General features: G+C 51.5%; 1 protein-coding gene across 1 annotated transcript in view; it reads right to left on the reverse strand.

Moving 5' to 3' along the window:
- Window positions 1-13414, reverse strand: part of STK24 (serine/threonine kinase 24) — a 116666-nt gene extending 103252 nt beyond the window's left edge. The window contains exon 1 of the mRNA XM_039252534.1: window positions 13062-13414. Coding sequence (XP_039108465.1) covers window positions 13062-13103 — 42 coding nt within the window. The 5' untranslated portion in view covers window positions 13104-13414. The remainder of the gene's footprint in view (window positions 1-13061) is intronic.
- Between the last annotated feature and the right edge of the window lie 979 nt (window positions 13415-14393).

Raw genomic sequence — 14393 nt, forward strand, 5'->3', positions numbered from 1 at the left:
TAAGTGTTAAACAGAACCACCGCAAAAAAAGAAAATCAATTTTGCCCGAAGAGCCCACTCGCCCCTAAGTGCCCTCCCCCGCAGCAGGTGCTCTCTCGGGGGCCTGCTCCAGCTTCGGGGAGCTGGCTGGACGGCGCACACCTTCCCTGAAGGTCTGCCCTTCAAATCCAATTAAGAAGAAAGAAGGCAACAGGACAGAAATACTAACAGCTCCCCGGAGGCTGCTGGGCCAAGGAACCGGGGGGGCCCCTGCCAGGTGAGCAGAGGCAGGGGGAGCCACGAGCTGGCCAGGGAGGGCTGAAAAGCAGTCCAAGAGGAAGCCCGCTATTACTAACAGGAGGCCCTGCGTTTGAAGCTGGAGTTTGTATCTAATCAGGAAACAATCAGAGGTTCTTAAGCAGGGAAGAGCAATGGTTACGAGAGCTTATCCCCACTGGGGCGCCTGGGTACTCAGTCAGTTAAGCGTCTGACTCTTGATTTCGGCTCAGGTCTCAATCTCACAGTTCGTGAGTTCAAGCCCCACATCAGGCTCAGCTCTGACCACACAGAACCTGCTTAGGATTCTCTCCCTCTCTTTCTGTCCCTTCCCCACTCACACTCTCTCAAAGGAAATAAGTAAACTTGACAGAGAGAGCGAGCGAGCGAGAGAAAGAGGTTATCCTGTGGGAGGTTATCAGGACTTTTGTTGTGGTTCAGGGTTTTCCAAATGAACCAGGCAATGCTAGTGCTGAGGGATGCAGTCCTTACAATGTAAGGTTCTCACATCAAAAACATACAGAACACACATCTTCCTCTATTCCCCCATAGGTACATAATCCATGCACATCTGGTAAAAGCTCTAACAAGTCTCACAAAAGTCTATTCAATTCCCAGAGTGAGTCTTCTGAAGTACAATCCATAAACTGCAAGCATTGATTTTGTTTTTTTAATATTTTATTTTTGAACAATCTCTACACCCAACGTGGGGCTTGAACTCACAACCCCGAGATCAACAGTCATATGCTCCTCTGACTGAGCCAGCCAGGTGCCCCAAGCACTGCTTTTCAACTGAGCTTTCAAATGGGCATCACTATAATGTCCCACAGTGGAGAGCAGCAGGGACTTAAGGATTTTGAATTCTCCAGTTTAATGGTTTTCAAAGCTTGGTCCCTGAGGCAGCCAAGCGCCTAGGAAACTCTAGTCTCTATCCTAGACCAGCAGTCTCGCAGTGCACAGGGCATCAGCTCTCCAGGTGATGAGGATAGATGCTAAGCCTTGAAAACCACTATTTTTTTTTCAGCTAATCCAGGCGATAACTGAAAGGCACTAAACAGTGGCTAAAGGCCCCAATCCCACCTTAGGGGAGGGCCTAGCAGCTCAGGAGAGGGACTGAGGATCAGGAATGGGGAAAACATCTTACCATCCAAGTCACCACCCCCCACAGCCACAATCCTGAATGCTAGGAAGCCACTTAAAAATATTACTGGAGCATGGACAAAATCTTCAAAAGTCAAAAAAAAAAAAAAAAAACCCAGAGGGAATAAAAGTGCCCAAAATACCATCTCTGATCAGGCCTGGATTGGTTTCATAGAGGCCTGTTTACACACGATTTGACCCTTAGGGAAGCAGGGCACCCCCCCACCCCACCCCGCCCCCCGGGCAGGACCTGAGAGGCCCGGAGGGAGGCATTCTGGTATAAAGGGGACCAGTGCCACCAATGCTGGCATCAGAAGTCAGGACTCTCCCCCAACAGGGCTGTTTTGAGCCGAGGGGCCCTGGTTAAGCTTCCTGAACCTCAGTTTTCCCATCTGTAAAACCGGAATCCCAGCCCTTCCATGCTGGGGAGAGGCCTTGAGGGTTGCCCGAGGGCACAGGCTGCCCACCAGAGCTCTGTCCTTGAGAAGAAGGCAATACAGGTTTGTCTTACTCCTTCAAAGCTTCCCTCCAGGAAGAGCAACAAGTATTTATTTTCTCAACTATCAATACAGCAAAGCCAAAGGCACCTTTACTTTTCCCTCTTACCTATTCAGGAGCAGGAGGAAAAAGAAAAGCCGCCTACAAGTAACTCTTTGTACTTGACGCCTTTTCTTTTCAAATTACCTCTCAAGAAATGTTTGCAAAGGAGAGTGCATCAAACACAAGGAACCTCAAACAATACCTTTCTTCTGCAGGCTCTTGGTTCATCAGGAGTTCGAGTTCCAGTGGCAATTTAACAACTGTAACCACGCTGCACGTAGCTCCTAAACTTCAAAAATCACCCTAGAAGTAACTGTGCCCAAAATAACCGCTAACCGACGCCCAGCCCCCAAGTTCTGGGTTACTTGTCATTTTCCCTCACTGATTTATCACTGTAAATTTCTACCCGAAAAAAGTACTTTGTTCTTAAGTAGGAAATCATTCTAGAGGAACGTCCCTAAGAGCTGCCTTCCCTGTCTGGACACGTCCCTGAGCCACTTGTGCATAAATGCTGGGTATTTAAGGAGCAATACCTGGCCACACATCAAGGCTGCGCGGGGCACAGAGCATGCGGGGACCCCCACCCCGCGGACCCCAGCGCCATCCTCTAACGCAGGGCTCCGCCATGTGTCCGCCTCAACACCCCGGCAGCCGTTCAACATCCGCCCGGTCTGCACCCCCGACCTGGGCTGATACCTCCCCACCGCCCCCGGGCAGCGCACACTCCATTCCGACCGCGGGCTGGACCCCCAAAACCTACAGCCATCACAGAAAACGTTTCTCCAAAGACATACACGGAGGCGCCCACCATGCTCACAACGATCCTGAGACTAGAAAATGAGGCACACAGTGGAGACAAGCAGGTTGGTAGCTCGAGTTAGGGAAGTGGAGGTCACGGTTAGGGATGTGGAAAAACAGGCACGTACTGCACCAGAAGGCACGCCCTCCTGAAGGGATCGGGCCTCGGGAGTCGTTCCCGGCGCCAGGGCGCTGCGAAGTCCTGACCGTGGAATTCACACTGTACTCCTCCCGGCCATTCATGCACCTGTAACAACCGGAGAGGGACGTCCAGGTAGAGGGCGTCTACTCGGGTCAATCCTGAAATCCCACTAAAACCATAATGAAGGGAGTTTTCTTAAAAGGCTAATAAGCCTCTTGCCTACCAGGAGGGGAGAGAAGACCAAAAGAAATGAAATTCCAGAAGTGGGAAGAAAGATGGGGGGAGGGAAAGACGCTCAACTGAAGGTGGACAGAGCAGAGCACCGAGCCCATTCACAGCACTGGATCCCCACACCTCAGGAACCGGCAGCATCGAAAATAATGAATCAAAGTCAATTAACGAAGTGGTTAGACACCCAGATCACCTTCCTCCCGGAGCCAGGCGGCTGCCCCGCCTTCCCAATCAAGGGAACTACACAGTCCCTAGAAGGAAGCTGAGGGTGTCTGGAGCCGGCGGGGACAGCAGACACAGCAGAGGACAGAGGCGGCATCCTGAAAAACAGGGGAACCAAGCTATGTGCACCCACACGCAGTCCTTCCCCTCCACCCGGTGCTCTGTGGGCTCAGGCCTCAGGAGGGAGGAGGGGTCAGCCCAGGGGAGTACCGGGTGTGGGCAACAAGCGGTCCAGACAGGAGCAGCTGTGCGGCTTCTCCATTCCTTTCCTCTCCCATCTAATTGAACCACCTGCCATCACTGAGGTTTGAAAAGTTCTATTCAAGGGCTTAGATTTCCAACCAGCTCCATTGTTCCCCACTCTTAAATATGAGCGGACACTGGAGGGTGACCTCTACCATTAGAAAGATCACGAACAACACCCGGGTGTCTCAGTTGGTTAAGTGTCTGACTTCAGCTCAGGTCATGATCTCACAGGTCATGAGTTCGAGCCCCACACCGGGCTCTGCCTGGAGTCTGCCTCGGGTTCTGTATCTCCCTCTCTGCGCCCCTCCACTGCTTGTGCTCTTTGTCTCTCTGTCTGTCTCTCTCTCTCTCTAAAACATAAATAAACATAAAAGAAAAAAAGAAAGACCACCAAAGGGGCACCTGCATAGCTCAGTTGGTTAAGCATCTGACTCTTGATTTCAGCTCAGGTCACAATCTCAGGGTTCATGAGTCTGAGCCCTGTACCAGGCTCCACACTGACAGCGTAGAGCCTGTCTGGGATTCCGTCTCTCTCCCTCTCTCTCCCACCCTCCATAAAAAATAAATTTTAAAAACCTTAAAAAAAGAAAAACTGAAGACTACAACCAACAAGAGGGAGAAAGGGCTGTGGAGGAAGAAAACCTACTCTGGGCGGAGTCTGAGCAGAGAAAACATAACTGCAATTAACATGCCCAGGAAGGTAAGAGCAAATATTTCAATGGAAACAATAAAAGAACATTTAGAGAACCAAAAAGAACTCTTAGAATTTAAAAAAACAAGAGCAGAAATACTCATTTAAAAGAGCTAGAAGAAAAAGCTGAAACAACCTTACAGAAAGCCAAGTAAAAAAGACAGATAGGAAATAGGTTTAAAAGGGTAAAACTACCAGTCTAGGAAGTCCAACATCCAGGTAAGAATTTAAGAGAGAGAGAACAGAGAGAAGACCTGAGCTGCCTGATTGAAAGGGCTTCCTGTGCACCCATCACAAGAAAGAGACGCACATCAAGGCATGCTATTATGAAAACTGAGACCGCAAAGAAAAAAAATCCTACTAGGTTCGGGAAGAACCGAACAGCTCACCTACGCAGAATCTAGCACTGGGGTGGCACTGCGTTCTTCGACAGCAACAACGAAAATGAAAACACAGTGCAGAAATGTTTTCAAGATCCTGGAAGAAAAGAATGTCCACCCTATGACCTGCCAAAATATTAATCAAGAGGAAGAGAAAAAGAAACTTGCAAATACGCAGGACCTCAAAAAAAACCCATATCCCTTGTACCATATTCACAGGACGGCACCGCAAGGTATGCTCCACCAACAGTGTGACCCATGACAGTGATGTGAGACGCTGAAAAGAGGCCGCCAGGGGCAGCCTGGGAAATCCTGGGAATAAAGAGGCCAGGAGACCAGGGGAAGACCACCAGTCTACAGAGGCCAGAAGAGGCTCACGGGAAGAGTTCTCCGGAAAGGCGACACGGACAGCCTGCCTGTCTGCTCTACCTGACCTTCCAAAGAGAAGATTTCAACAACTGGTGTGAGTGTTGGTGGAATAATCTATAAATATTGCTACAGACTGAAGGTCTGTGTCCTCCCCCAAATTCGTATGTTGAGACACAGTCCCACAGGGGATGGTATTAGGAGGTGGGGGCCTTTGGGTGATTAGATCATAAAGGTGGAGCCCCAGGCTGGGGACAAGGGCCCCGAGAGAAGAGAGCCTAGACGCTCCCTCACCCCCTCCGCCATGTGGGGACACAGCCAGATGCAGACCGTCCATGACCCAGGAAGAGGGCCCTCACCAGACACGGAATCTTCCCGAGCCCTGACCTGGGACTTCCAAGGCTCCAGAACCATGAGAAATACACTGGGTGGCTTAAACAACAAACACCACCCAGTCTATGTACGGTACGTTGTTACAGCAGCCCAAACTAAGAGGATTATTTAAAAAAAAAAAAAAAAAAAAAAAACTTTCAGAAAAGATTTGAAAAGGAATCCTGGTTTGGTAATGGCTGGGCTGGGAAGAGGGTTCAGGTCACACTAATCTAAGTTATAATGTAACTACACTAGGGAGAGAGACAGGCCCAGGTGCCTTCTGAAGGGGGCAAGAACCAAATCCTCACTTCAAGTCCAAAGTCCACAGATAATGCCTTCAACTAGGGAGGGAAAAGTAGCAGCAATTTTTAACTGTCCTTTATAAACAAAGTGGAAATAACAACAATCAGCTAAGACATCAAAGGGGCTGCTCGGGGTGGGGGAGCGGGGGAATGGAAGGCAAGGGGCAAGTAACTGCTAGTTTTCCAAACAAACCTTATAAAGCCATTTGACTCTTGAAATCATGTGCACAACCTTTTAAGTAAAAACTAAACAAAAACCCTAAATAACTAAAAATAAAACGAAGAATCTGAACCTATACGGGCCTTTCAAATCTCGGGGCCTAAAAGTCTTTCTAAAAATAGGAAGAGGCTTAAAATAATAGGAACATAAACACCAGCTACATATTTCGTAAGCATTAACATGAAACTCAGAATGTTCCCACAATGTCTTCAGATACCAGTGGGCACTGCACAGATAAGGTTCCTTGTATTGGCCATGAACCCTCAGGAAACGTAACAACCCTGGAGAAAACATAATGGAAGGTCTCTAAAGTCAACAGAGCTGCTCCCAGGGGTATGCACAAACCAGTGCCTTTGTAATCCACAATCTGGATGTTTTTATACTTTGTAGCAAGCGAAGGCAAGTCTTGTTTTACTTTTCTTAATCTGAGCCTTGGAAACCAGGGAGCCTTAGGAAACTTCATGCTCACTCCAGGAGCCAGGTGTGGCAGTAGCCATGCTTTTCTTTTTCCCCAAAGCATTGAGAGTTTTATACTTATTGCACTGCAAAAACATGCATTATGGGAAATGACTGGCCCAAGGACAGCAGCTGACCCTAAAGCAATACGGGGTAAGAGTGCCACCTATTTCCGGCACTCACTCCGGCTACAAGCTTCCATTAACGATAACAATGCGGGGCTAACATATTTTTTTTAAAGGGTTGGGTGGGTGTGGTCCATTTCCTGCAGGTACAGAATTCCCAAGCAGGCAACTCTGAATCACTGGGAGATGGCTCCTGGGGGACCCTCAGGCTCCTGGCCCCTGGCCTCAGAGTGTCTGTAAAAATACACTAGAAAGAGGCAGCAACTGCCAACAGGCTCATTTCTACAGTCCCTCCTCACACTACGTCTAGTACCCAGGTCCTAGAAATGCCATCCAACTGAAAAGTGATGTCAACCTGCATCAAGTACACACTCTTGGCCGTGCACATGAGAACAGGGGCTCCGAGAGAAGAGTTCTGGTACAGAAAGGAACAGGAAAGCAAGGATGGCGGTCACCGGCCGGTACGTCAGAGGGGACGCAGTGCATGTCAGCAGCCTAGAAAAACCTAACCTGACCAATTTCTACTTGAAGGTCACTCGGTTCTATGTGAAATACTATCAGGAACGTTCCCCTATCTGGAATTACAACCAAGAAGTCCCTGACTCCTCCCGGCTATCTATTTAATTTTAGTTTTTAAAAATCTTCTTACAACACTGCCCCCCCAAAAAAATACATTTTTAAACAAAACAAATTTTTGTCATTGTTCAAATTTGGTGATAGAGGAAAAGAGGGAATATAAAATATTGAACAGGTATTTAAAAAAGAAACATACATAGGCAACAAACAGTAACAGAAAACTGCCTTTATTTTCGTTACTACTCTTAGCATAGAGCAGCAAAAAGGATCAAAAGCAGAGGAGATGGGAGACAATAAAAAACTGTTAAAATGTTCACTGAGTTCAAATTACTAAGGTTGGAGATCAGTCTTGCTAAAAATAAAAAGCACACCTTGGCGGGCACCTGGCGGGCTCAGTCTGTGGAGTGTACAACTCTTGACCTTAGGGTTGTGAGTTCGAGCCCCACAGTGGGGTAGAGATTAGTTAAAAGTAAAAAATCTTTTTTAAAAAAACATTTGTTATTTTGAGAGCGCGAACACGCACCAGGTGGGGGAAGAGACAGAATCTCAAGCAGGCTCCACACAGAGCGAGAAGAGCGTGACGGGGCCTAGACCCCACGACTCTGGGATCGTGACCTGAGCAGAAATCAAGAGTGGGACAAGCAACCAACTGAGTCGCCCAAGCACTCCCAAAATAAAAAATCTGAAAAAAAGAAAAAAAAAGGGCACATGGCAATGGTGTTGCCACCTGGACCGCCCCCCACACACACCGCTCAGTCCTCTCCGCCCCCGACTACTGCGGCCAGCCATGTGCCCCAGAATCCCAACTCCTCTCGCCTGCAGGAGAGAAGCAGGAGTCCTCAAGTTCATGACCGCGCTCCCCCACTGCATCCAGGGCACAGGTCCCCTGCCCCAGGCCCCGCTGCCTCCCCAGCTCCGGGCTCCAGGCTAGCCCACCCGCACCTGCCTTCCAAGCCCACCCCTCCGTCGTCTGTGCCCTTCAGTCGTGTGAGCCTTGTCAGGCGGACCACCACCCAGGTCAGCGCTCGCTAGGCTGCTGACTTCCTGAGGACAAGCCCCAAGGAGGTTACCAGCTCCCCCCCCCTCCCCGCAGCTCCCCCCTCCCCAGCTCCTGGCACCACACTCCGCAGAGAAACGTCCTGCACGGACGTGGGCTCCCCACTCAGTCCAACATTCCAAGGCCCGAGACCACACTGCACATTTCAGCATCTCTCTCACGGGGCTTCCAGAAGCTCAGTCTCCTGCGTCCCCTGAATGTCCGCACCCTGTCACATGCACCCTTTCCCGGCGGTACAGATGGCAACAGGCTGAACATGGAGCAGCCTCTTCCATGGAAACAGGAAAAAAAAAAAAAAACTATGGAAATGTGACACTAACAAGGAAAAAAACCCAAGAGCACTTAAGCCACAATTAAATGCAGCTGTCCTTCTGTTTTCCTTCATTTCCCAGATTTCCAGGGCACACAGGTTTCCCAGGGGTAGGCAGGAGCCCTGGAGAAAAGCTCCCAGCTCGTCCAAACTGACAACTAACTGTCCTGCTCACTGTCCCGACATGAAGGAGCATTCTCAGCAAAGGACAGGGGACAGGGAGCTGCGTGGCGCTGACGAGAAGAAACTAAGTTTGGGGGCTATTCCTGTAAACCGTCTGTACTTCCAAATACGAAAATATCTTAAACAACATCCTCAAAACATGCATAAGTTAACTCAGCCCTCCTACACGTGACCTGCCTAATTCAGTATTTTTTAAACTTGGGTCAAACCAGTCAGCTGCGAAATCAACTGGGTGTTGCAACCAGATTTTTTTTTTTTTTTTTTTTAAACAAAACACATCACACGTAGTAGGGATCAGGACTGTCTCCTGAAACTTTCTTTTCAGATCTTGACACAAAATATATATACTTCTGGGAACCCTGGGTGGCCGGTTGGTTAAGCCACCTACTTCAGCTCAGGTCCTGATCTCACGGTCCATGGGTTCAAGCCCCACATCAGGCTCTGTGCTGACAGCTCGGAGCCTGGAGCCTGCTTCAGATTCTGTGTCTCCCTCGCTCTCTGGCACTCCTCCACTCTCTGTCTCTCCCTCTGTCTCTCAAAAATATAAACATTTTTAAAAAATCAGATTCTGTGTCTCTCTGCCCCTCCCCTACTCATGCTATCTCTCAAAAAAAAAAACATTGAAAAACTTGTTTTGGGGGCGCCTGGTTGGCTCAGTCAATTAAGTGTCCAACTTGGGCTCAGGTCATGACCTCACAGTCCGTGAGTTTGAGCTTCGCATCAGGCTCTGTGCTGGCAGCTCAGAGCCTGGAGCCTGTTTCATATTCTGTATCTCCCTGTCTCTCTGACCCTCCCCTGCTCATGCTGTCTCTCTCTCTCTCTGGTCTCAGAAATAAAAATAAAAATATTTTAAAAAAATTTTTTACCTTGTTTTTAAATAAAAAATATGTATACTTCTTACATGGGTCACAAAACAGAAAAGCTTAAATGCAGATATAAAACTGTAAGAAACTTATTAACCAAAATCTTTTTTAAATTACAACTTAAGCTAACTGAGGCTTGCTTTTCTTTAAATCTGAATTAACTGAAACAACAAATGTTCAAGGCCACAGAGTACATTCATCCACAAATCAACCTAATTTATGTCTATTTGTAATTACTACATCCAGCTCATGATTTTTTATTTTCTCCCTTATGCTAATAGGAAACTGGGGTGTGGGAGGTAAAAAAAGGAAAGGCCCCTGGCAACCCTCATTAAACACACTAAAAATATTAACTCATTCAGATGTACTGTCCCTAACCTCTGACCTGGGACCTGGCACTTGAGTGTTCAATAATGGTTCCTAACCGAATAAAGCATCAATCTTGTATTTCTAATTTCTCATATTTCTTCAGCAAACCCAAATCGGAATGAAATGAACCTTTAACGTTTACAAAGTTAATAATAAAGCAACAATACAGGGGCAGCTGGGTGGCCCAGTCGGTTAAGCGTCCAACTTCGGCTCAGGTCATGATCTCACGGTCCGTGAGTTCGAGCCTCACATCAGGCTCTGTGCTGACAGCTCAGAGCCTGGAGCCTGCTTCGAATTCTGTGTCTCCCTCCCTCTCTCTCTGCCCCTTCCCTGCTCGTTCTCTCTCTCTCTCTCTCTCTCTCTCATAAACTTAAAAAATCTTTAAAAAATGTAAACATTAAAAAATTACTTTTAATAAAAAATAGTAAAGCAGCAATACAGCACAAAGAGTTCAGTATGGTCTTGGAGACAGGAAAGATCTGGTTTCAAATCACACATTTGCCAAAAAATATACTACACCTCACCCTGCTCAGCTCAATTAGTCTCTGTTGGCCTCCACACCTAGCAAAATGGTATAAATAATACCTACGCCTCAAGAGGTTCCGATAAAAATCTAGAAGGCATAAAAATGATTTGCAAGACAAGGAAAAATGGTGTTTATACTAAAATGTCCTTTCATTCAGGTTTACTTTTTAAGTATCTTTATAATACTTAAAGTCAGGCTGCCTGAATTCACTCCGCAATCTGAGTTGGTTTTTTTTAGTAGGCTCCATGTGCCCAGTGTGGGGTCCAAAGCGGGGCTCGAACTCACCACCCTGAGATCAAGACCTGAGTCGAGATCAAGAGCTGGACACTTAACCAAGTGAGCCATCCAGGTGCCCCCCTTTCTGAAATGTTTAACCCAACTCCTTATAAGCCCGGTTCACAAGACGAGAGAGAAGAAAAGGGAGGGCTGGCGTGTATGAGAGCAGGGTGCGCAAGGGTTAGCACTTCCCTCTTGTTTTATCCTAGAGAAGTCAAAAAAGCAGGTGTGCCTTTCTTGCCTTTAATCCTCACAATTTAAGGAAAGCCTCCCTGGACAGCAGCAACTGCTAATTCAAAATAGAAAGTAAATGTGCTCCTTGTTTTTCTTTAGGGGAGAAGGGAGAGGAAAAGAATGTTCTTCTTCCCCAGAAGGCACACTAAAAACAATCACACAGTTTGCAAATGTACTTAAGTGCCGGGATGGTCAGAGGCCACCTGAGTACCGCCCCCCCCCCCCCACTTCCCAAAACTGTAATAGCTGAAAATTTGGTGGTCTCCACCGAACAAAAAGTTCCCTTGTAACAGAATTTACCTTCACTTTCCAAGCTTTTGGCGCACACTCTTGAAGACAAAAAAAAGAAAAAAGTGAAGACAAAAAAAGGTGTTGAGAACAGACACCATCAGGGGACCATCTGATCCCGACTTCAGGAGGGCTTTTAAGTACCTCTTCAAACTGATTGGCTTTCCACAAAGGCCCCGTGCCTCCTCGGTAAACTCCAAGTGAGGAATCTACTAGTAGATTACAACCTGATTAACACAGTGTAAGTCAGTCTAAAGGAAATACTGATGGGGAAAAAAAAGTTTTTAACTCAAGAGGCCCTTCTTGCTCTACTGGTCAGGAATTAGTTTTCACCCAGTTCACCCTGCCTTCCTGCCTCTCAATTCCAACCAAACCGAAGCAGGAACTTTAGGAAATACCAAAAAACCACATCTGATTTTTACCTAGCAGTCAGCAGCAGCTTAGATTTTAAATGCCTGCTGAGTTTAAAAGCTCTTTAAATGAGCTTCAAGGACAGTTTTCTTCAAGTACACTCTTAAAATATTAACTCTGTTACTCCTTTTAAAAAAAGAAAAAAAAACCCTCAGGCCAAAATTCTGGTAGCTTTGTTTCCTATTTTTCTCGATTTCAAACCTGAACAATGAAACCCAGCTTTCTTTTTATGGTTACAGAAAGGGGGTGGGGGTGATCTGTCTCAGAAGAGGGGCAGACCTAACTCTCAGCCCCTAACATGACAGGTCCCAACAGGGCACATCTCGGCCCCAACGAGCAAGGGAAGAAAAAATGAGCCCACGGATGTCTGTAAAATAACAAATAATCCACTTGGATACCGTGTTGTTTTTCCAAAGCTCTTTATGCTCACTCGCTAAACTAAAACTGGGACAGCAATACTTTAAAGACCTAGTCTCACTGCATCATGAGATTTTAATCCTAATTATTTTGCCACCATGTATGCGCCTACGAATAAGATAAATTAAGCAGGGCCAAGTGGTTTTGTGTTTTCAAAAGGTTCAAAACAGCCCCCAGAGGAGAAAAAAAACTTTAATGCGTTCCTGTACTTTTGAAATTCAACTTCTCCCCCGGTCCAAAAAAAAAGCCACTGGCAAGCCAAGATGCCACAGAGGCCGAACGGAGAGGTTTACTGGGAAGGAACTCGTCTGGATCCAATCAAGTCTGCAAGGGAAAGCCCAGTGTCCCGAGACCGGGCGGGTCAGCCTCGGCCCGGGACACCCGAAGTACACGCTGTCCGGCGGATTCCTTCTTCCAGAAGGTTTGCAGGCTCACACTTTCCCCTCACTTGGCACCAGACGGAAAGGCGCGGAGCAAACGCGCTGGGAAGCGGGGCTGGCGGTCACACCTTCGCGCACCCCGCCCTGCCTCCCCCGCCGGGCCGGGCCCGGGACGAGTCGGGGCGCGCCCGGGGCTCCCCTCCCTTCTCTCAACTTTATCGCCTGCTCCCGGGGGAAACGGGGCCTCCGCCGCCCCCCGCCCGCGCGCGGGGCCCACACACCCGGCCGGGGCCTCCAAGGGCATTTCCCCCCCATCACTTCTCCCGGGGACCGGGCCGGCGCCGGGCCTGCAGCTCGGGAGGCGGCGTGCGGGGAGGGCGAGGCGGCCGGCTCCCCCACATCCCTGCCCGACCGTCCCCGGCTCCCGGCCGGCGAGGGCGCCTCCAGGCCGCGGCCCCTGCGTCCCTGCACCCCCCACCCCCGCCCTCCCCAGCCGCCGAGCCCCCGAGCCGCGGCGCGGAGCAGGGTGCCCCGGGGGGCTGGAACGCGGCGCCGGAGGCCGGCGCGACCCCGGAAGGGGCAGCGTAGGGGGAGGGGGGAGGGCCGTGTTTACACCGCCAAGTTCCCCGCTTCCGCCCCGGCCCGCGCATCCCCGCCTCCCCCTCGCGGCCCGGCTGCTGCCTACCTGCATGCCGGGCAGGCCCGACTGCACCGGGGAGTGAGCCATGGCGGTCAGGACGGCCACTTCCTGGGACGGGACGGCCGGGCCGCGGCGATCCGCGCGGGCGACGAGGCCCGCGGGCCGCGCGCAGCCCTCGGGCGGCGGGGGCGGCCGGCCGAGCCCGAGTCCGGCGTCGGCGCGGGGGGCGGCCCGAGTCCGAGGCCACCCCAGCCCCGGCGGGTCCCGGGCCGGGCGGCGGGCTCAGCGGCGCGCGGCGGGCCGCGTCTCCATGCACCGCGCCGGGGAGGGGCTGCGAGGGAGCTGCCGCTGTGCCGCCGCCGCTGCTCGCCTGGAGCCGGGCGGCCTGGGCCCGCGCGCGCTGGCCGCCAGGAGCCGGAGTGGGCGCGCCCCGCCCGCCGAGCCCGCGAGCGCCGAGCCCAGCGCGCCCCGCCCCGGCCCGGCCCCCGCGCCCGCCCCCGCGGCCCGGCCGGGGACCCCGCCCCGCGCTTCCGGGAGGGGGAGGAGGCTCGCGGCCGCCCGGCGCCCTAGGCCGCAGCCTCCTGCGCCGCCGCCTGCCGGGCGGGCGGGGGTCCGGGCGGGGGTCCTAGCGCCGCCCGCGGGCCGTGCCGGGCTCCCAGCCGGCGGAGCGGCGCGGGGGACGCGGCCGGCGGGCGGGTGCGGGGAAGGGGCCTCAGCCGCGGCGCCCGGCGCGGGGAGGAGGGGACCGAGTCGGAGCTGGGGCTTGGCCGCGTGCCCGACCGCCCCCCCAATCTCGCGCCCCCGCACCCCGCACCCGGCCGGGTCCCGCGGGGAGGGCCCCCGGGCGGCGAGCGAGCGGTGAGCGCCAGCTCAGAACTCTGCCGTCTTCTTCCTGCTGCAGACGAGCCCACCCGGCTCCATCTGCCCCCGGGGCAACGGGCTCCAGGCGACCTCCCCGAGGGCACAGTCTGGGGCAGGGAGACCTCGGGACGAACAGTGCCCGGCGGGGCCAGTTCAAAACCACCAGGGCGGAGCTTCTTCCGTGTCTGGGTGAAGTTTTCCACCAACCCTCGGAGGAAACCGAGAGGGGAGAGGTCGAGAGCTGTGCATTCCCGGTGCTCTTGCTTTTGAGAACAGCCCCACTTGGAACGCTGGGCGCTGAAACTTAGCTAAGCGTTGGGGGGCTGAACCCACCATCTCCGGGCTCCAGTCCCAGGCGGGAGCGTCGACCCAGGAGAAAGGGGGAAATGGGGGAGGGAGGGCCTAGGAGGAAGGGAAGACAATCAAAGGAAACCCGTGTCTAGACTTACCCCGGTGTCTCTGTCTCTCTGTCTCTGTCTCTCCCTCCCTCCCTCCCCGCTGCCCGCAAAAACCCAG

This window comes from Hyaena hyaena, unplaced genomic scaffold (assembly GCF_003009895.1).
Source record: "Hyaena hyaena isolate Hyena2069 unplaced genomic scaffold, ASM300989v1 scaffold_418, whole genome shotgun sequence".
In the NCBI taxonomy this organism is placed as follows: Eukaryota; Metazoa; Chordata; class Mammalia; order Carnivora; family Hyaenidae; genus Hyaena; species Hyaena hyaena.